Source organism: Chiloscyllium plagiosum, chromosome 14 (genome assembly GCF_004010195.1).
Source record: "Chiloscyllium plagiosum isolate BGI_BamShark_2017 chromosome 14, ASM401019v2, whole genome shotgun sequence".
Lineage (NCBI taxonomy): Eukaryota > Metazoa > Chordata > Chondrichthyes > Orectolobiformes > Hemiscylliidae > Chiloscyllium > Chiloscyllium plagiosum.
In genome coordinates this window covers 4,863,028-4,885,383 of record NC_057723.1, presented here as the reverse complement: position 1 = coordinate 4,885,383, position 22,356 = coordinate 4,863,028, and the positions used below count along the sequence as shown (strand labels likewise).

General features: G+C 38.8%; 1 protein-coding gene across 1 annotated transcript in view; it reads left to right on the top strand.

Moving 5' to 3' along the window:
- Window positions 1-845: 845 nt before the first annotated feature.
- Window positions 846-22,356, top strand: part of LOC122556970 — a gene marked incomplete at its 5' end in the record, with an annotated part of 66,081 nt that continues 44,570 nt past the window's right edge. Inside the window, 5 exons of the mRNA XM_043704203.1 lie at window positions 846-3,210; window positions 7,158-7,219; window positions 12,607-12,736; window positions 13,014-13,069; window positions 18,345-20,736. Coding sequence (XP_043560138.1) covers window positions 846-3,210; window positions 7,158-7,219; window positions 12,607-12,736; window positions 13,014-13,069; window positions 18,345-20,736 — 5,005 coding nt within the window. The remainder of the gene's footprint in view (window positions 3,211-7,157; window positions 7,220-12,606; window positions 12,737-13,013; window positions 13,070-18,344; window positions 20,737-22,356) is intronic.

Sequence of the window (22,356 nt, the reverse complement as noted above, 5' to 3'; positions counted from 1 at the left end):
TAATTGCCTTTCCCCCAGCTGTAACTCTTGCCCAGTAGTATACCCCTACCTCTTTCTATCATTAAAGTAAACATAACAGAATTATAATCGCTATCACCAAAGTGCTCACCTACTTCCAAGTCTAACACCTGGCCTGGCTCATTACCCAGTACCAAATCCAATGTGGCTTCACCCCTTGTGATCAAAGTCAACAGAAATAGGTGCATTTAGAACGGATACCACGTTCAAGAAAACATTTTTCCAAGGTATTTCAGTGAATTGAATCAGATTAACTTAATATTTCAGCAACCATGAATTAAAATCTTGAAAAAAAACATTACGAACATCCCTTGCATCATCTCACCTTCCCGAACGTTTTTTTTAAAAATTACATTATTTTCAATGATCTATTGCAAACAATAAAAATTCGACAAAATAAATAAAAAGTTTGGGAATAAAGTATTAACTAGATTAAGATTGAATTTTAATTGCGCACCATTAAAAAGACAACCTATTGGTGTTGTCAATCCATGAAAACAGTCCTGCTTTAAGAAAAGCATGATGCAGTTATGGGTCAGAACTCTTTGCGTCGCTGTCTACCAATAAGAAAGCCACACACTGTCAGTGATCTACCTCCTCCTTCTTTTCATACAAAATCCAGCGCAGAACCGACGAGCAACGCAAACGTTGCCCGTATCCGAACCAGGCTGCATTGAAATATCAGTTAGTTCGAGATTTCATGTTTATCAATTTAACGTCGACAATTTCCTTCACCGGGAAGGATATTTTGTTTCACAAGACAACGATATTGGGCGGCATTGCGACAGATTTATATTTAGATCGAACCCGGAACAATGGCGAAATGACTCAACCGGCTGTACTATTTTGCATTCCTGACTTGCGTTTCGGATATAATTTTCTGTCAAATACAATACGTGATCCCTGAAGAATTGGAGCGCGGTGCTTTTGTAGGAAATATTACGGAGGATTTAGGCCTAACCATTGGAGAGATGTCATTTCGCAAATTTCGGCTCGTCTCTGTTGACGGAATGCAGGTATTTAAGGTGAACACGGGGAATGGCGTTTTAGTTGTAAACGAAAGAATCGACAGAGAAATTCTCTGTGGACAAAGCGTGACTTGTTCTGTTTCTCAGGATGTAGCGGTAGAAAATCCTTTGGAAATGCACCGTGTCAATGTGGAAATATTGGATATAAATGATAACTCGCCCAGATTTCCCAAAATGAGATACGCTTTACAAGTATCTGAGGTAACTGCAGCTGGAGCTCTTTTCCCACTCGAGAGTGCGCAAGATGCAGATGTGGGTACCAACGCTGTGAGTAGTTATGAAATCAGCACAAACAAGCACTTTAGCCTGAAGACTCGGACGAGAGGCGATGGGAGTAAAATGGCAGAGCTGGTGTTAGAAAACCCCTTAGACCGCGAGCAGCTCTCAAGTTTTCATCTGACACTGACGGCCTTTGACGGTGGGACTCCTCGTAGATCTGGCACTGCAGCAATAATCATCACTGTACTGGATGTTAATGACTATTCCCCAGTATTTGATCATCAGATATACAAAACTAACGCAGTGGAGAATTTACCTAAAGGTGCATTGATTGCAACAATAAATGCTGTTGATTTAGACCAGGGAACAAATGGCGAGGTGAAGTATTATTTGAGCAGCCACGTTTCTCACAGTGTGAGGGAATTGTTCAGTTTGGACCCCGCAACTGGGCAGCTCAGAGTTCAAGGGTCACTGGACTATGAAAAAAAGAAAGTTTACCAACTTGATGTGGAAGCTGTGGATGATGGTACACCCGCATTAGTTGGGCGTGCTGAAATCCTTGTCGAATTAGTTGATGTTAATGATAACGCCCCGGAGTTAAAAATAAACTCGTTATTCATTGAAGTAAGCGAAGATGCTGCAAGAGGGACTGTGATCGCTATAATAAGTGCAACCGATCCTGATTCTGGCGGAAATGGACAAGTGCGGTGTCAGTTGCCACCAAATTTCCCATTTAAACTTCAAAAATCTTTGAACGGGCAGTACAATTTAATAGTGAGTGACACACTGAATCGCGAATCCTCTCCGCACTACAACATTTCCATTTCTGCCTGGGATGCAGGATCACCACCTCTTTCCACAAATAAAACTATCCATGTTTCCGTTTCTGATATCAATGATAATGCACCACAATTTACTCAGGCGGTATATAATGTGTTCCTGATGGAAAACAATGCTCCTGGTGGATCAATATTTGATGTTACCGCTTTCGACACTGATATGGGCAAGAATAGCGCTGTATCGTATTTCCTGTTGGACAGTTTCACACATGAAAGTTCCGCGTCTGGCAGCTTTAGTGTTAACTCGGAAAATGGGCACCTTTACGCGCTACGCTCTTTTGACTATGAAATACAGAAGAAATTTCAGATCAAAGTTCAGGCTCAGGATGGCGGTACTCCCTCACTGACCAGCACTGCTCTCGTAAACGTTATTATCCTGGACCAAAATGACAACGCCCCAGTCATTGTCTCACCTTCCAACCACAGCAGTTCGATTTTGATTGTACCAAAATCTGCATATCCCGGATACTTGGTGACCAAAGTAATTGCGACAGACGCAGATTCTGGACAGAATGCACGACTTTCTTACCAGCTCATAGAAGCTACTGACCACAGCATTTTTAATGTGGGACTTACCTCTGGCGAAATTCGAACAACTCGAAATTTTAGGGAGCAAGATGCTCTTAGACAGGCGCTTGTAATTTTGGTCAGGGACAATGGGCAGCCGAGTCTCTCTAGTGCAGTTTCAATTCTCTTTACAATCCAAAGTAATGTTACTGAAAATACCTTTGAACAAAAAAGCAAACCTCGAAGTCCAGAATTATTTTCAGATTTAAATTTTCTATTGATCATAATTTTAGGATCAACTTCCTGTATATTTTTATTCATAATAATTTTTCTGGTCGTTGTGAAATGCAAACAAGACAGGAATAATTACTGTTACGCGTTCAGATTCTGTTGCTACAGGCAGAGAGATTCAACGGGTGCCTCTTATTGTCGAGACGTCCCAAAAGCAAATTTAAATTATCTCGATTCTGCTCAAACTCTGCCAATTCGAGAATCATATAATTACACTGTCTGTCTGTCACCCGAATCCTCTAAGAGTGATTTTTTGTTTTTAAAACCCTGTAACCCGACATTGCCTCTGGATGATATTAATACTCGTGGTACATAGGTATGATTAATTGTGTTAATCTGCACTGTAATTAATTTGCAGTTTGTACAACTATGTGTACCAAGAAAGAAAGGAATAAACCTTAGACGTATGTTTTTTTAATGGCATGCTTGCAGGTCTTACGTATTAGTAGAGACAGACGCAAACCTTGTAGTTGTATGACCTGAAATGCTACTTTGGTATTAAAATTAGAATAGACGCTGAGCTTTTTCGGCAGTTCATCTGTTCAGTATCAATCGAGAACGCTGAGATAACAAATACATTGCAACAAGTAACTCAATTCAATGGAACATGTTTATTCTCAGTGTTGTAATTCGTTCACTGCTTGTCACTCAACGAATCACGCTAACATAAATACCGTTGGCTTGGAATACTCGTGATATTATATGAGTTCTTCAACACATTGAGACAAGAAACACATGGTTGGTAACGCATAATTCTGATTAATTATGGAGAGTTTTTGAACAAGCAGCAGAAGTAATTATTCAACACTCAACTTTCCCCAGTATTGAATTTCACCAGAATTGATGTGACTGCAGCCTGAAATCTCTATTCCCCACTATTCATGATAATGTTTCAGCACCTTATTTCAGGAGAAACGTTTCACTTTGTCCTTTAAAAAGAATCAAAATTCTTCACGCGCAAATCTTTCAGGAAGATACTTATAAAGACTTACAATGTTGTGCGACACATAAAAAGACTTCGTCTCTTTTAAAAGCAAGATATCCCAGGTTTCTAAATAATCATCGTTGTTTCTTGAGAATCATGAACGATAAAACATCCTCCACATACCTATTCTATCAAGGCTCCTTGGAATCTTATATGGTTCAATCAAGTATCCTCCTCTTCCAAACTCCAATTTATGCAAAATAACGTTTTCAAACTTTATTTTTAAGACATCCACTCATGGCAGGCATTAATCCAGTAAACCTTGTCAGGTTTATTGGTTTAATTAATTTGCAATCTTCCAGACATAACATGAGCAATACAGTGCACAACACTCCAGATCTTGTTCACTGTGTCCTGTATAAATTAACTATAATCTTACTATTTCTTACAATAAGTATTAACCTGGTAGAAGGTATAAAGTACTGGTCTCGTAACTTGAGGAAAGATGCAACACCATTGGAGGAACTTCAGTGAAGGTTCACCAGAAAAATTCCAGGGATGAAAGGTTAAACGTTTGAGGAGAGATGAAACATAAAATTCAGCCAGACATCCCAAATTTCCACACTGTGAGGTAAATGTTAATGTTCTAGCAATACTGCATCGGGGCACAGCAACTTTATTGACTGGGACACAACAACTTCTGGAGTTCATAGATTTGCTACTCTTGCAGGAGGATTGTTCGGCCCATAGTCTTGCCAGTTGCATCAACCTAGTTTCACTCTATTCTCAAAAATGAGAAGAATACAAGAAGTTCAAATTCTTCTTAAATTTAAATCAGCACTTCTGTGTTAATTCTGCTTCACAATGTCCATACTAGTATGTTTTTGTTATGCATACAGGGGATGTGGACATCGCTGGTTTTGGAACAATTAGTGTCAATTCATAATTGACCATAGAGTAGTTCCGAGGAAGCCCTGTCTGAGTCTGGATATACGTGCAGGCCAGACCAGGTTAGCTGACAGTTTGCTTCCCGAAAGAACATTAGTGGAACTGATGTGTTTTCCCTCACAACTAGCAATGGTTTCATTGTCTTGTTAAACTCTTCATTTCAGATTCTTAGTTAATGTAAATTCCACTATCTAACATAGCAGGTCAACCGTGGGTCCCCAGAACATTTCCTGAGTTTCTATGTCAATAATCTAGCGATGAGACCACGAGTCCATCTCAAATTTTGTGATAAAGCACATACATTAGAAGTCAAACCAGGATTAGCTGTGATTTTATTATATGGTTGTAAAAATGTTGGTCTTGTTAGTATGTTCACATGTACTGTAACGAAACCTTATTGGATGTTAAAGGCTCAAGACTGGGCACCACAATGCACAGCTAAACACCAAATGTAGCAATAATTTGCATTTACGTGGAAGTCTGAACCATATAAAGTGTCCCAAAACAAAACAATAAATCACCAACACCAAGCCGCAGTAGCAGATTGTACTTTTGGTGACTGTGCGCCTTGTGAAAGTGGTTGATTTAAGATGTGTCTTAAAGGGACATGTAACAGAGGCTGAGAAACTTGTGGAGGGCATTCCAGACGTTAAGGCCAAGGCAAGTAAAAACACTGGCTTCAAATCCAGAGGTATTCACATCGAGGATTCTCGAGGGTCTAGAATTATACAAATGAGTTAAAAGTCTGGAGGAGCTTGCTGAGGCCAAGAGAGATCAGACGATTTAAATTTATTTCCACCATTTGAAAATAAATTTAGAATATGTAAATCAAAGAAGCAGATAATGAGAGTCAGTGTAATCCATCACAGAAAGGAGTGATGAAAAGATTTATGTTTTATGATTTAACACATAGGGAGGTCTGTTTCGCAAATCCGTGCGTTTCTAATGGACAGAATGTAGAAATCTGGCAAGGAGAATGTTTGAATGGTTAAGTCTAGAAATATAAAATGAATTGAGAAGTCTCTTAAAAGCAGAAGAGTACAAGCAAATGTGGTTAATTGCATGCTTATGGATGTACAATGTGCAAATGGTTAGTTCTAGGAAAGTCCTCACAGTGTTCTTGTGAAGGTCAGCCGTGTCACCAAGTGGTAAACTATCTGAACAGTAATGGCAATATTTTAAACCAACAACTTCTGTTTTCCAATTTTCAGCTAGAGGGAGTTTCAGGATATTCTCGTTTGGATGGTGAACAAGCTGTTTTACAATTTATGGGCAGAAGAACAATCATAACACATGATGACAACATAAAATTGTTGTGAAGGAGCGCATGTGGATATAATTAGGAATACATGAAGGTGGGCAGTTGGGGATATCAATGTCAACCAAGCAGGAAAAACTAAAACAGTGAATTATGATAAGATTAGATAGATGAGAAATGAACCAGACAAGTGCAGGTCCAACAAACTGTAGAAACGTAAAAGTTCAATGGAAGAGCAATGTGTCATCAATTCAGGAATAGCATGTATACTACGCAATAACTTAATGGATAGACAGTTGGAACTTGCCACTGTCATATTGGAGATGATCTTAACAAAATATTGTTTTCTTTTGTCGAGATTCTGAATTCATTACATCCCACTGATACAATTAAAATGTATCGTGACCTGGCAGCATGTTAACAAAAGGCCGAGGAGTAGCACAGGCAGTTTGGCATTTCGTGCCTGTTCTTCGTTTCAATAATTCCATTGCTCATGTGATTCTTATCTCAATTTTATTTTGCTGTTATGTGCAATAATCTATCGCTACTTGTTTATGAGAAATCTATCGCACTCAAGTTTGAAGTATTTTGATGTTTCAATAACCTTCTCTATAACAGATGTTGTGTCAGCTGATGTATTGGTTACTGCGTTCTGTCTGCCTCCATTTTGAACGTAACTATTTTCCAATGTAACTGAACCTGAATATAGACAAATTGGAAAAAATAAAACCAACGAATTAACGATCTTAGTAGAGTATTTCTTATGAGACTAATCACTGCTTTAATAATGAAATGAACTAATGAAGTAAAATGTCCTTGCTCTTATTTCTATTCCAGTCATAACAAGCAACAACTTCCCTTTACCCTTCACCACTTGCTTTACTTGCAAGCTAATTCAAACTCATATCTACCTTCACCAACACCTAGATTTCTCTGTCCGTTTAAATTCGATAACTCCTCTTAAGTGAAATTGTGCACTGATTCTTGGGTTTTCCTGTAAATTTGACTTATGCCCGTTATGACACGTTACACTCATTCTGCTAATTATTTGCCTATTCATTTGTTTATGCTCCATTGCAAATTGTGTGCATCACCGTGTCAACAGGCATTCTTACTTTTTCCAGTGTCATTCGCAAGTTTAGCTACATTCATTCCATTGGCAAAAACCAAGACTTTGCTCCGGATTGTAAGCATTATTTACAATCAGACAACCTGAAAAACATATTTCATTCTCATTCTCTGCGCCATGCTTTCAAATCAATCTCTTATCCATTTTACCATTCACTCGTATGTGGTTAACGTTTTGAACGATTCTGTTACATCAGTGTTTTCGAAGTCACTGTAACCCTTCCAAAATCGAAGGAACTTTGATGCATTACAAGAATTGTAAAAGATTTTGAACTTGCGTCATTACCGTTACTGAATCTTGGACTGAATTTAAATGTGACACAGATTGATACTGGTCATTCCTTTGAAGTTTCCAAAATGTTTCGAAAATCTGAAATCATTTTGCAACCGTGAGCTCTATCCTATATTGCTCAAACGTACTTATTATTGGACCACTATGATATTTGCGTATTTTCCTTTATGACAGGCAATGTTAACTCAAGAGTGTCATCGGCTTTGTTTTTTCTCACTTCAGAAGGGTCAGGGATTGAATTCAGGAGAAGGTTTTTCAGATCAGTGGAGAAAACAGCAGAGTTGAATTCAGAAGCAGATTTTGGTTTTCTCTAGTAATTCAACGAAGAAAGCCCGATACCTCAGCAAAAGTGTTTTTTTTTAAGCTTCCAAGCAAGATGAATTTGGATAGAGGTTGGCAACTACTAGCTATGCAAAGTTGAGGCGCTCATATTTCTCAGCCTTTCATGTCAGCAGACTCGAAAAGGAATCAACAAACGGTGTCAACAAGTGTTGTTACGACTAAAACAGTTGAACTGGGTTTGTCCTTCCCTGGATTTAAATTCTTCTAATGGATAATGTTGAAAATCAGATTGAAATTTTGTTTTCATGTTTCTGTTATTTTTTTAAATTGTAATACAAACATATCGATATATTGTTTGCATGCTTTATTACTTGGGTGCAATACAAATATTTTCTCGTGTTAAAGCGCATCTTCAGACTTGTTTGACCAAGTTCCATTATATTAATTATAAAGGTAAACGATCTATCAGGCCAAGCTTGATTGTAGGACCTAACAATACAGCAGCTGAGATGAAAACGCAACCGATAGGCCCTCTATTTTGCCTGGTGAAGCTATAAATAAATGCTCATCAAACTTTTGAAGCAGGATTAAATAGCTAGAGCTAAACGATTACAAGTCAGATTAGATTTTTTTTGCAATCCGTTCAAATCTAGTCATTAATGATGATGGACAATTACGGAACTAAGGGGAGGAGTACGCATCACAAATATACCCAAGTTTGACCGTCACGGAGCCCAGACCACCAGTGGAAATATCAAAGCTGAAGTTATTGCAATTATCTTCAGCCTGAAGCGAACGAAGTGATTCAACCATCTTGGCCTTCTCTGAGGGATCTGAGATCTTTTATTCCAACACTCTCCTTGCCCAATTGCGTGTTTGCCATTACAGCAACAGTTATGTGTCACCTCGCCAAAAGTGTGGAAATTTGCCAAGGTATATTCCGCAAAGAGCAGGAAAAAATTAATTCTGCAGCCAATGGCCATTCAGCAATTCTCAATCATCAATGAACAGATGGGTGTTATCCTCAGCAGTTCAATTAAGTGTCAGTTGCGCAGAAACAATCTGCTCAACAGTGCTTAATTCGATGTAAAGGGACGGAGACTGACCTGATTACAGGCTTAGTGAAAAAAAAAATGAATTCAGGAGAGAGTTCAAAAAGTGTTCTCTTGAATAAAGTTATATGTTATTGTATTGATTGCAAATGACCTTGAATATTTAAATAGGAGAGGAATAAGGGAAAACGCTCCACTGTTAGACCTCGGCTGGAGGATTATGTACAGTTGTGAATACGACATTATAGCAAAACTCTGAATGCATTGTCGAGAGTCGATGAAGTGCAGAATGGTTTCAGGAATGAAAACTTCAGTTACAATGATAGTTTGAACAACTTGGGACTGTTCTGACACGAAGCCTTGTCGAGATTTAGTAGAGCTTTTACAAATCATGAACGGGCTGAATAGAGTTAATAGGTAAAAGTTGTTCCTGCGCCTAAAAGGAACAAGGAGAGGGAAAATATTTACATGCGTTTTCACTTCGCGTGTACATCGAAGGATATCCACAGTCTGGAAATGTGGCAGATAGAATCATTTGAGACATTCAAGAATGCATTGGAATTATTTGAATATTGATAATGTATAATGATGTGGATGGACGTAGTAGAAAGTAGAAAATTGTCACAAAGCAATGATGCTCATTTGACCAGCAGTGCAGACACAATGGGTCATATATGTGCAGTTTGTGCTCAAACAATTTGTGATTTTGTGTTATGGTCATACTTAACAAAAAGGAAATTTTCAATGATAGTTTCGTGACAATAATTTCAGCCTTAAACTTAAGCCACAAGTATTCATCAGGATAATGTCCTCGCATCAACCAATTCTTCCAAGCATTGCCAAAGTTTAATGACTAGGATGTAGACGTTTTTTTTTTCATTTCGTTTGAGTGACCATCTGAGTATTGGTGATTCAAAGGTGATAGTTAGGGCAAGTGCGGTATTTGCATCACTATCAGAGAAGTATGAGGGGTATGATGAGGTGAACAATTCATCTTAAATGTACATAAACTAGTGCGAGAAGCCGACAGAAAGTGTTTCAGGAAGCGAGGAAAGAACCTGGTCAAACACACACTAAGTTTGAAAGGGTCAGTCAAAGTAACTTTGATAGGTATGAGGCATTGAAAATAGATCAGAAATACGACAAACTTGAAGTGACTGTTATTTTGAAGAGGTTCAAAATTCACTTTCTGATAGACTGAGAACTCATATAGAGGAGCAGAGTTGAGACTGTAAAATTAGCAGCTGAAATGGCAGGTGGTTCATAAATCAAAGTTTGGCTTCTGGCATTATTTTCAATCAATGAGAATAGAAATTGGGGGGAAAGATGCATTATTGTTGCCTCTATCATTTTATTACAAATTGCAAGCAGTCATTCAGTACTCACCGCTTGCATCGAAAAAAAATTCTCTAATTTTCACACTCTGGATTAAATGCGGAATGGTGTAGGAGTGGCACCATTCGAGTCAGTTGATGCCAGAAAGTATGGCTGCGATGGAAGTCGGAGAAATAACTATTGGTGTCTTGAATACAGTCATATTACTGAGGACGAAGCGTTGGAGGTCTTAAAAAACATAAAGGTGGATAAATCTTTGGGACTGATCAGATGTGTCCTACGATAAGGTGGGAAGCTAGCAAACAAATTGTGGGGCCTTTGCAAAGGCATTTGTATCATCTATAGCCACTGGCGAGGTGCCGGAGGATTTCAGATTGGCTAACGTTGTGGCTTTACTTAAGGAAGGCTGTATGAGAATCCTGGGATTATAGACGAATGGGTCTGACATCCGGAATGAGTAATTTGTTGAAGGGGATTGTGCGACGTAAGATTCACATGCATTGGAGAGGCAAAGTCTGCTTAGGAACAACCAGCGTGGCTTTGTCTGTGTGAAATCGTGTCTTCGATTGAGGTTTTTGAAGATGTAATCAAAAACATTGATGAGGCAAGAACAATAGAAGTTTTCTGCATGGACTTCAGAAAAGCCTTTGACAAGAGCCTGCCCAATGGAGCACTTAGTAAACTTAGATTACTTGCGATTCAGAGAGAGATTGTCAATTGGGACAACATTAGCTGGATGGTAGGAGACAGAAGATGGTGGTACTGGGTTGTTTTTCGGACTAGAGCTTGTGACCATTGGTGCTCCACAGGGATTTTTGCTGAATCCATAATTGTTTGTCATTTATTCAAACGATCTGAGTGATGATATTGGAGACATAGTTAGTAAGTTTGCAGATGACACCAAAGTTGATGGCATACTCGACAGTAAAGAAGGTTACCAAAAATTAGAAAAGGATCTTGATTAATCGGGCCAATGGGCTGAGGAATGGCAGCTGGAATTTAATTTGGACAATTGTGAGGTATTTTGGTAAAATGAGGGACAGGACTTATACAGTTAATGATATCGCCCTGATAATGTTGCGGAACAGAAATACATCAGGGTTTCAGGTGGATAGTTCTTTGAAAGTTGCATCACAGGTAGACAAGGTGTTTAAGAAGGCGTTTAGAACACTTACCTTCCTTGTTGAGCATAGGAGGTGAGACGTTAGAATGAGGTTGTACAGGACATTGAGGAGGCCACTTTTAGAGTACCCTTCACAGTTCTGGACACGCTGCGGTAGGAAGGATACATTAAATTGGCGCGCATTCAGAAAAGATTTACCAGATTGTTGCTCGGCCTGGAGGATTTGAGTTATAGGGTGAAACTGGACAGGCTGGGCCTTTTTTTCAGTGGATTGCAGGACGATGTTGAATAACAAGCTAGAATTTCATAAAATCATGAGGGGCACAGATATGATGAATAACAAGGACATTTTACTGAGGGTGGATGAGGTCAAACTTGACGCCATATTTGTAACATGAGAGGAGCAGACTTAAAAGGGACAAGCGGGGCATTCTTTCGCACATAAGTTGGTTCATGTGTGGAATGAACTGCCAGAAAACGTCGCCCATGCAGGTACAGTCGCAATATTTAAAAGACATTTAGACAGCTGCACGAATAGGAAAGGTTTAGAGCGATATGGGCCAAATGCTACAAAGTGGGACTAGTTTAATTTGGGAAACTCGGTGGAATGGACGAGTTGGACCGAAGGGTGTCTTTCCGTGCTCTATGAGTCTATGACTCAATGATTCTATGACATGACAATTTTGTAAAAGGAACATTGATAACTTCAAATTGCAACAAATAACACGTGGACAGAAATTGCGATAGTTGCACGATTCAAAAACAACCAAGAACATTTGTTTCAAAATGTCAACTGATTATTTGGGATTGAATCATCTCTAGAAAAATTCAAAGGGAAATATTTCAACTGCATAGCAGGATTTCATGGGTCGTTCTGAAAGTTGTTACACCTTCAGGAAGCTGCGGTCTGTGTCATGTATGGCGATTTCTGGTGTAAATTCGCAGCATGAGAAAAGATGCGATTTATAATCATGTATTTTCATCTGAAAAATGCTAATTTTCGTTACAGTGTATCACAGACGACCATTCTCCATGAATTGCTTCATTTAAAGGAGGATTGTCTCTTAATTTGAACTGTTGGTTTGTCGTTCTGGATAATGCACAGTTTAAAAGAAATGAGAATATACCGGTTTATTTGCGAGCGTTTTCATGACTAGTAAGAAAAGACTCAGTCAGAGGAAGGAGAAGACCAAAATGATGGTGAATAGTGCGATTCGCCAAGTCTCAAAGACCTCTTTCTGAAGGCCTCTAGCCATTCGACTGTGTGTCAGTAAATCAATTGGGCGAAATGAACTACCATGCCTGCAAAGCCTGACGACAGCTCTGTAGTCTCCTTGGCGGAAGTTCACTTTTTTTTTTAGGTAGCAGCCATCGAAGGCTACTCATTAAGCCAGATGGCTGGGCTACCTATGAACACTGTGCAAAGAGGAGGTACCAAGTATACTGTTCCTTCTGCAGTTGTCTATGTTATTGTTGAAGCAAACATCATGGGTATGTGCCTGATAAAGAGGGCATGCCCTGCACCCGACCTGCTCTCTCGCTCTCTATCTCCTACACAGTGTAGTCATGAACATGTTGAATAGCGCCTAAAATGAATAGAGGCAGAAACCGAGGCAAAGAAGATCAGAAAGGCACTCATGGGTCACTACGTGTTACCCAACAGTGCTGGGTTAACAATCTACGGTTCGTTAAGACTGTTGTATGCCTCCCAGCGAGAGATGTTGTTCCGTCACTAATGTGATGCATGCTGACGACCTGTGATCTGTAGGGTTGATGGTGCAGGCTTTCAGCAATTACAACGAGATGGCATTGGCTCACTTGGCGGTATTACGAGAATTCTGGCCCATGCTCTCGCAAATGCTTAACACAAATCCTGAAAAGTTTCAATACAGAGGTCACCTCGAATTGATTTGAATGTCAATTGAAAATCTGATTCAATGCAGTGATCAAAGAAAATATCAGGCATAAATCTGCAAACAGCGGGACGTGGCGACTGCTATCTCATGGAAAGGTCAGATGATCATGATGCTCCTTGGAAAGTGTGGGAGAAAAAAGTTTCACCAGTGATTCCTGCAAGTATGGTGCAGTTGAAATTGGTGATTCTTCTGACTGACTTTTCATACAAAGCTGTCGTGTAATGCTAGGCAGGACAGAACTAATTCAAATATGGAAACAACATTTTGGTCGGCCCTGCAGCCAAAATAGAAAAATAAATCACAATTCTGCACAAGGTGTTTCCCCCAGTGAAGTTAAGGAGATCGACTGTAAAAATTAGATCTTATGAACTCTTGCAAAATGATAATAAGACGATAGAAAGACATATTGGGTACTTTTGCCAGAAAAATTAATAATCACGAACAGAAATATTTCAGATATCAGAAGGAGACCTTGAGTTTGATGTTGGCATTGCAATATTTCGTAGTATTTTGACAACAATTTATGAAAGCCAATTGTATTTCCTGACCAAAGTCCCTTAATGCTTTTGGGACCAACAATATAAAAACTGCAGACTATTTAAATGGAGATTAATATTACAGCCATCCAAGTTGAAAATTATACAGTTGGCTGGATGAAAGGACGTAATTGCTGATGTGTTGTTACCCCTTTGATTAAGGATTACAGAGGCTTTCGATGCTGGGAGAAGTGGGCTGAACTGGGCTGCAACAGTGAATAAGGAAAAAACAAGGACTGCAGGTTCTGGAAACCAGAGTCTAGATTAGAGTGGTGCTGGAAAAGCACAGCAGGTCAGGCAGCATCCGAGGAGCAGGAAAATGTTGCGGGCAAAAGCCCTTAATCAGGAATAGAGTAGGGCTTTTGCCAAGAACATCGATTTTCCTGCTTCTTGGATGCTGCCTGATCTGCTGTGCTTTTCCAGCACCACTCTAATTTAGACTGTAATAGTGAATGTTTGCATCTTACAGTGAATGCAATGTTCATGTCTTGTAATCTAATAATAGGGTAAGACTAAAGGTTTCTAAAAAATGAAGCTATCTATGTATATCGATGGTTCATTTTTTGAAGGGTGGAGGTTTGATGACATTATGGCTTTTAAAGGTGTATTTTGTCCTTTTTATGTGTAGTGGTTAAGAGAGAGGTGATGACTTGTTTGCCCCAAGCCAATAAGGTAAACAGCATTGGCACTTCGTTTTTCTTTAAAAAGTTGTAAACATTGAAGCAGCCTGAATGTGTGGGATCAAGCATCTACAGAACCAAAATTATAGTTTCAGCTTTTAGTAGCTGTTGGATTTGTGAAAGCTGCTACACCTCTCTCTATTTCTCTTTAGTACAGCCAAAAGCTTGGGTTCTCTTCCTGTGTGTGTTAGAATTGCAAGTGCATTTGTCTTTGCCAAGGGCATGCTGATAAGCTGATATTATGTGTGACTGTGTATAGAACTCACCACTTCCATAGGCAAGCTGTTCCAGTACAGTTACATTACTTGCATCTACTCAACAATGTGGAAATTTGCCCATGCATGTTCTGTACATAAAAAGCAGAATAAATCCCACCTGACCAATAGCCGTCCCATCCGTCTACTGTGGCTCATCAGTACGGTGCTATCAAGCCACTCCTGCTCAACAATAATCTGCTCAGTGATGCTCACTTTGATTTTTGACAGGGCCACTCTACTCCTAAACTCGTGAATTGAAGTAGAGGTGCCGGTGTTGCACTGGAGTGGTCAAAATCAAAATGCACATATTACCAGATTATAGTCCAACAGGTTTATTTGAGATCACAAGTTTTCGCAGTGCTGCTCCTCCGTTAGGCAAAAGCTGAATTGGTTATCAAAAACATCCGATTTAGAGCTGGGATTAAAGAAAGTGTTCAGCATAAATTTTCAAACTGCAGGATGTAGCGTATGATAAGTCAGTTATGATGTGAGAGAAAACAGGTTACCAGTGATTCTACTTTTTGTTGTGTCACCATCGTCTTACTAGACCATTGGGGCTGCTGTCTTATTAGGTGATGTTTTAACTTGAGGGCCACCTGACCTCAGGCAAGGGAAGCAATTAAGAAGGAAACCGCGTCATGGTAGCCTCAAAATCTTGATGGGAATTAAACCGAAGGCGTCATCATCGCACTATTTGGCAAACCGATAGGCCAGCCAAATGAGTTAAAACAATCCTTGCTGATAAAGGAACACAGTTAAAATTGCTCCTCCATCTGACCGACCCTTCTTGTAGTGAAGCAAAGCTGGCGTGTAATGTCACACCGAATTGAAATAATACAAAGGTGGATGTAGCGGGCGGAGGGTCCCGAAGCAGGTATATTTTAAAAAAAAACTCAATTCTGCACGAGCCACTTTCCTCCAGTGAGCTTTAACATGCCCACCATCAAAAATATAGATTGTATTCGCAAAGAGATTACATGACTTTTACAACGTGAACATACATATCATTCCAGTCAAATCATGGTGTTCGCAAACATAAAATATTCGATAAAAATTGAGATGGAAGTAAAATTGTTTTGATATGGTGAAAGCTTAACTTTTTAAGATTTAAGTTCAGCGCAAAATGTCTGCGGTGTGAACACTACACTTTTCCCTGAAAAAGCACATATAGGGTGAATCTGAAGGGCAACTATTTTACATTGTTTTAAGGATAAAATATGGTACCACATAGGTAGATGAGAGAAATATCTTGCTCTATAGGCTTGCGTTTTTGTTACATTTGGTGTTATGGAAATAGTACACATGGTTTTTAATATAATCAGAATATTTGAGAAATGCCATAGAATGGAAAATGAAAATTCACAAGGCACTTTTCAATAATCGGGAGACGTCAGTGATTCCTTAAAATAAAATATAGACAATAATTACATTGTAAAAACGAATGACTTGGGACCCTTCCTTTATCAGAATAGCAGAGGACTAACCTTTTTTTGCGGTCAGCTGTTAAAATGTTGCCATATTGCTGGATGTGCGGTTTTGGACATCAATACATTTACATTTCCAAATTTATAAATATGATTAGATGATATTACCCCATTGGCTTCTGTCCAGAGACGCATTGGGTCTCTTTTTTTGTTTCCTTTTGACAATTTTTCAAAGGCTACCTATGTACTGAGCTCATAGTAGGGGATCCAGGTAACTTGCAGATTCAAGAATTTACCTGCAGGGATCAAATCGGGACTAAAGGCCAATCATGCAATTTATTATATTCTGGAACAACATGCTGGAGAGTGGGAGAATCCTGAACTGACTACAATCAATTTTGTCTCCAATATGAAAGCATTGCTTAAATACGAAATAAATGTTTAAATATTTTAAAATCACCAAGCCTGAACACAGTTGTTTCTGATCTTGGAATTCATAAAGTTACTTGATACAGGTTGTTACTTCAACAATCAATGGGAAATGTGCATGAAGTTTAAGGAGACGCACAAGTTTAAAATTTTAATTTAAAACAAGAATCAATGGAAACATCTGAGGTGATTTTAATTTGTGTAAAATAGTAAAGATTGTTTTGGAAGTAAATTATTTAGTCTCAAACTGAATCTGTTAGGCCAATGACACTGCTGTGGTGAATACAAAACAAGACCTTAAAAATGTTGTTGCCATATTTGAATTTGAAATAATTTTAAACGCAGGAATACAATCAAGTATAATGTAAAATAGTAACATTTGAGAAAATTGTACGTATTTTTAAAAGATAGAACAGCTAAGTAGACTTTGGCTGTATTTAGATCCATACAGTAATGCTTGCATTATGTTTTACAAATGCTTCAAATTACATTTTTTTTGTGGCAGTAAGTTTTCTCCAGAGCTCTTCAATCTATTTAAATGGAAATTAGTCTAATAGCTGACTTATAATAAAAAAAACAGGAAGATGACACAACATTGAATGAGAATAACCCACGTTACATATGTTGAAATTGAGTATGCAAAATTAGAGGAATGTATAGATGAAATTAATCGATTGGCAGCTTTGGAAATATCTTGGGCTGTACCCGTGATTTTGTGTTAAATAGTAAGCTAACTTTCCCACCACAGAAAACATCAAGACCAACCAGTGAGGGTGTTCATGGTCTTTTTTCCGATATTTATCGTTCAATAAGATCAGCAGAATGTCACTAATGCATGCATGATCTTGTATAAATGTACAAAAGTGGGACGCCACAGCTAACATACCAAATTTCAGGGAATACTCGGTGAGAATGCTCTGAGGTATCTACTTGACAGAATGGTTATTGAGGCCTAAGGAGCAACGATATATACTTAAATTATTATGGTATTGACGCATAACCCACAGAGAAACTGATTCTACATTGACGTATTATTGGTGAGGAAGTTTTAAGAAAAATATGAAGTAATTAGAATATTGGATCAGACAATTGAAGATGAAGAGGTCTGAACAGAAAGACTTTGATATGTTTTCAAGTTTTAATTCCGAATTCAAAAAAATAGTCACAATCCAACGCACAAAAAAATTACTTCACAGCCAATAAAGAGGTGCAGCTGCAAAATTATGAAATTCAGCAGAAATAGGCGGATTTAGAACGGATAGCGATTTCAAGAAAACATTTCCCCAAGTTATTTCAGTGAATTGAATCAGATTAAGTTAATGTTTCAGCAACCATGAATTAAAATATTGAAACATGTTACGAAAATCCCTTGCACCATTTCACCTTCCTGAAAGTTTTTTTAAAATGAGGTTATTTTCAATGGCCAATTGCAAGCAATAAAAGTTCGCCAAAACAAATAAAAAGTTTGGTAATAAAGTATTAAACAGTTTAAGATTGCAATTTTAATTGCGCACCATTAAATAGACAACCTATTGGTGTTGTCAATCCATGAAAACTGGTCTGCTTTAAGAAAAGCTTGATGCAGTAATGAGTAAGAACTCTTTGCGTCGCTGTCTACCAATAAGAAAGCCACACACTGTCAGTGATCTACCTCCTCCTTCTTTTCATACAAAACCCAGCGCAGAACTGACGAGCAACGCAAACGTTGCCCGTATCCGAACCAGGCTGCATTGGATGATCGCTCAGTTCGAGATTTCACGTTTATCATTTTAATGACGACAATTTCCTTCACCGGGAAGGATATTTTATTTCACAAGACAACGATATTGAGCGACATTTTGGCAGATTTATAATTAGATCGAACCCGGAACAATGGCGAAAGGGCTCAACCGGCTGTACTATTTTGCATTCCTGACTTGCGTTTCGGATTTAATTTTCTGTCAAATACAATACGTGATCCCCGAAGAAATGGAGCGCGGTGATTTTGTAGGGAATATTGCGGAGGATTTAGGCCTCACCATTGGAGAGATGTCATTTCGCAAATTTCGGCTCGTCTCTGATGACGGAATGCCGTTATTTAAGGTGAACATGGGGAATGGCATTTTAGTTGTAAACGAGAGAATCGACAGGGAAATTCTCTGTGGACGAATTGTGAGTTGTTCTGTTTCTCAGGATGTAGCGGTAGAAAATCCTTTGGAAATGCACCGTGTCAATGTGGAGATATTGGATGTAAATGATAACTCGCCCAAGTTTCCGAAAATGAGATACCCTTTACAAGTATCTGAGGTAACTGCAGTAGGATCTCTTTTCCTACTGGAGAGTGCGCAAGATGCAGATGTGGGTACCAACGCTGTGAGTAGTTATGAAATCAGCACAAACAAGCACTTTAACCTGAAGACTCGGACGAGAAGCGATGGGAGTAAAATGGCAGAGCTGATGTTAGAAAACCCCTTAGACCGCGAGCAACTCTCAAATTTTCACCTGACACTGACGGCCTTTGACGGTGGAACTCCTCGTAGATCCGGTACTGCAGAAATAATCATCACTGTACTGGATGTTAATGATTGTGCCCCAGTATTTGATCATCAGACATACAAAACTAAAACACTGGAGAATTTACCTAAAGGTTCATTGATTGCAACAATAAATGCTGTTGATTTAGACCAGGGAACAAATGGCGAGGTGAAGTATTATTTGAGCAGCCACGTTTCTCACAGTGTGAGGGAATTGTTCAGTTTGGACCCCGCAACTGGGCAGCTCAGAGTTCAAGGGTCACTGGACTATGAAAAAAAGAAAGTTTACCAACTTGATGTGGAAGCTGTGGATGATGGTACACCCGCATTAGTTGGGCGTGCTGAAATCCTTGTCGAATTAGTTGATGTTAATGATAACGCCCCGGAGTTAAAAATAAACTCGTTATTCATTGAAGTAAGCGAAGATGCTGCAAGAGGGACTGTGATCGCTATAATAAGTGCAACCGATCCTGATTCTGGCGGAAATGGACAAGTGCGGTGTCAATTGCCACCAAATATCCCATTTAAACTTCAAAAATCTTTGAACGGGCAGTACAATTTAATAGTGAGTGACACACTGAATCGCGAATCCTCTCCGCACTATAACATTTCCATTTCTGCCTGGGATGCAGGATCACCACCTCTTTCCACAAATAAAACTATCCAAGTTTCCGTTTCTGATATCAATGATAATGCACCACAATTTACTCAGGCGGTATATAACGTGTTCCTGATGGAAAACAATGCTCCTGGTACATCAATATTTGATGTTACCGCTTTCGACCCTGACATGGGCAAGAATAGCGCTGTATCGTATTTCCTGTTGGACAGTTTCACACGTGAAAGTTCCGCGTCTGGCCGCTTTAGTGTTAACTCGGGAAATGGGCACCTTTACGCGCTACGCTCCTTTGACTATGAAATACAGAAGAAATTTCAGTTCAAAGTTCAGGCTCAGGATGGCGGTACTCCCTCACTGACCAGCACTGCTCTCGTAAACGTTATTATCCTGGACCAAAATGACAACGCCCCAGTCATTGTCTCACCTTCAAACCACAGCAGTTCGATTTTGATTGTACCAAAATCTGCACATCCCGGATACTTGGTGACCAAAGTAATTGCGACAGACGCAGATTCTGGACAGAATGCACGACTTTCTTACCAGCTCATAGAAGCTACTGACCACAGCATTTTTAACGTGGGACTTACCTCTGGCGAAATTCGAACAACTCGAAATTTTAGGGAGCAAGATGCTCTTAGACAGGCGCTTGTAATTTTGGTCAGGGATAATGGGCAGCCGAGTCTCTCTAGTGCAGTTTCAATTCTCTTTACAATCCAAAGTAATGTTACTGAAAATACGTTTGAACAAAAAAGCAAACCTCGTAATCCAGGATTGTTTTCAGATTTAAATTTTCTGTTGATCATAATTTTAGGATCAACTTCCTGCATATTTTTATTCATAATATTTTTTCTGGTCGTTGTGAAGTGCAAACAAGACAGGAATAATTACTGTTACGCGTTCAGATTCTGTTGCTACAGGCAGAGAGATTCAACGGGTGCCTCTTATTGTCGAGACGTCCCAAAAGCAAATTTAAATTATCTCGATTCTGCTCAAACTCTGCCAATTCGAGAATCATATAATTACACTGTCTGTCTGTCACCCGAATCCTCTAAGAGTGATTTTTTGTTTTTAAAACCCTGTAACCCGACATTGCCTCTGGATGATATTAATACTCGTGGTACATAGGTATGATTAATTGTGTTAATCTGCACTGTAATTAATTTGCAGTTTGTACAGCTATGAGTATCCAAGAAAAAAGGGAATAAAACCTTAGACGTATGTTTTTTAATGGAATACTTGCAGGTGTTACGTATGAGTAGAGACAAACGCAAATCTTGTAGATGTATTATCTGAGATGCCGCTTTGGTGTTAAAATTAGAATAGACGCTGAGCTTTTTCGGCAGTTAATCTGTTCAGTATCAATCGAGAACGCTGAGATAACAAATATGTTGCAACGAGCAAATCAATTCAATGGAACATGTTTATTCTCAGTGTTGTAATACGTTCACTGCTTGTCACTCAACGAATCACGCTAACAAAAATTACCGTTGGTTTGGAATAATCGTGATATTATTTGAATTCTTCAACACATTCAGTCAAGAAACACATGGTTGATAACGCATAATTCTGATTAATTTTGGAGAGTTTTCGACCAAGCAGCAGAAGTAGTTATTCAACACCCAACCTTCCCCAGTATTGAATTTCATCAGAATTGATGTGATTGCAGCTTGAAATCTCTATTCCCCACTATTCATGATAACGTTTCACCACCTTATTTCAGGAGAAACGTTTCACTTTGTCCTTTAAAAAGAATCAAAGATTATTCTCCCTCAAACCTTTCAGGAAGGTAATTATAAAGACTTACAATGCTGTGCGACACATTAAAAGATATCGTCTCTTTTACACAGGAAATCCCAGATTTCTAAATAATCATAGTTGGTTCTTGAAAACGTAAACAATAAGACATCCTCCACATATCTACCCTATTAAGACTCCTCCTCTTCCAAACACCAATTTATGCAAAATAGCGGTTTCAAACTTTATTTGTAAGACATCCATTCATGGCAGGCATTAATCTAGTAAACTTTCTCAGAATTGCATCAATATACTTGCATACTTCCTGACATAACATGATCAATACTGTGCACAACACTCCAGATCTTGTTCACTGCTGTCATGTATAAAATAAGTGTAATCTTACCACTTCTTGAAATAAGTAATAACATGGTATAAGGTAAAATGTATTGGTCTCGTAACTTGAGGAAAGATGTAAAACCATTGTAGGAATTTCAGTGAAGGTTCACTAGAATTATTCCAGAGATGAAAGATTAATCTTTTGAGGAGAGATTAAAAATACAATTAAGTCTTGCATCCCTAATTTCCAAACTGTCAGGTAAATGGCAATGTTCTAGCTTTACTGCATCGGGGCACAGCAACTTTATTGACTCGGACACAACAACTTCTGGAGTTCATAGATTTGCAACTCTTGCAGGAAGTTTGTTCGGCCCACAATCTTGCCAAATGCATCAACCTAGTTTCACTCTATTCTCAAAAAGTTCAAGTTTTTCTTAAATTTCAATCAACACTTCGGCGTTAATTCTGCTTCACAATGTCCATACTTGTATGTTTTTGTTTTGCATACATGGAATGTTGACATTGCTGGCTTTGCAACAATTATTGTGTATTCATAATTGGACGTAGCGCAGTTCCGAGGAAACCATTTTGTGAGTCTGGAGTTGCCTGCAGGCCAAACCAGGCTAGCTGACAGTTTGCTTGGCGAAAGAACATTTGTGGAACC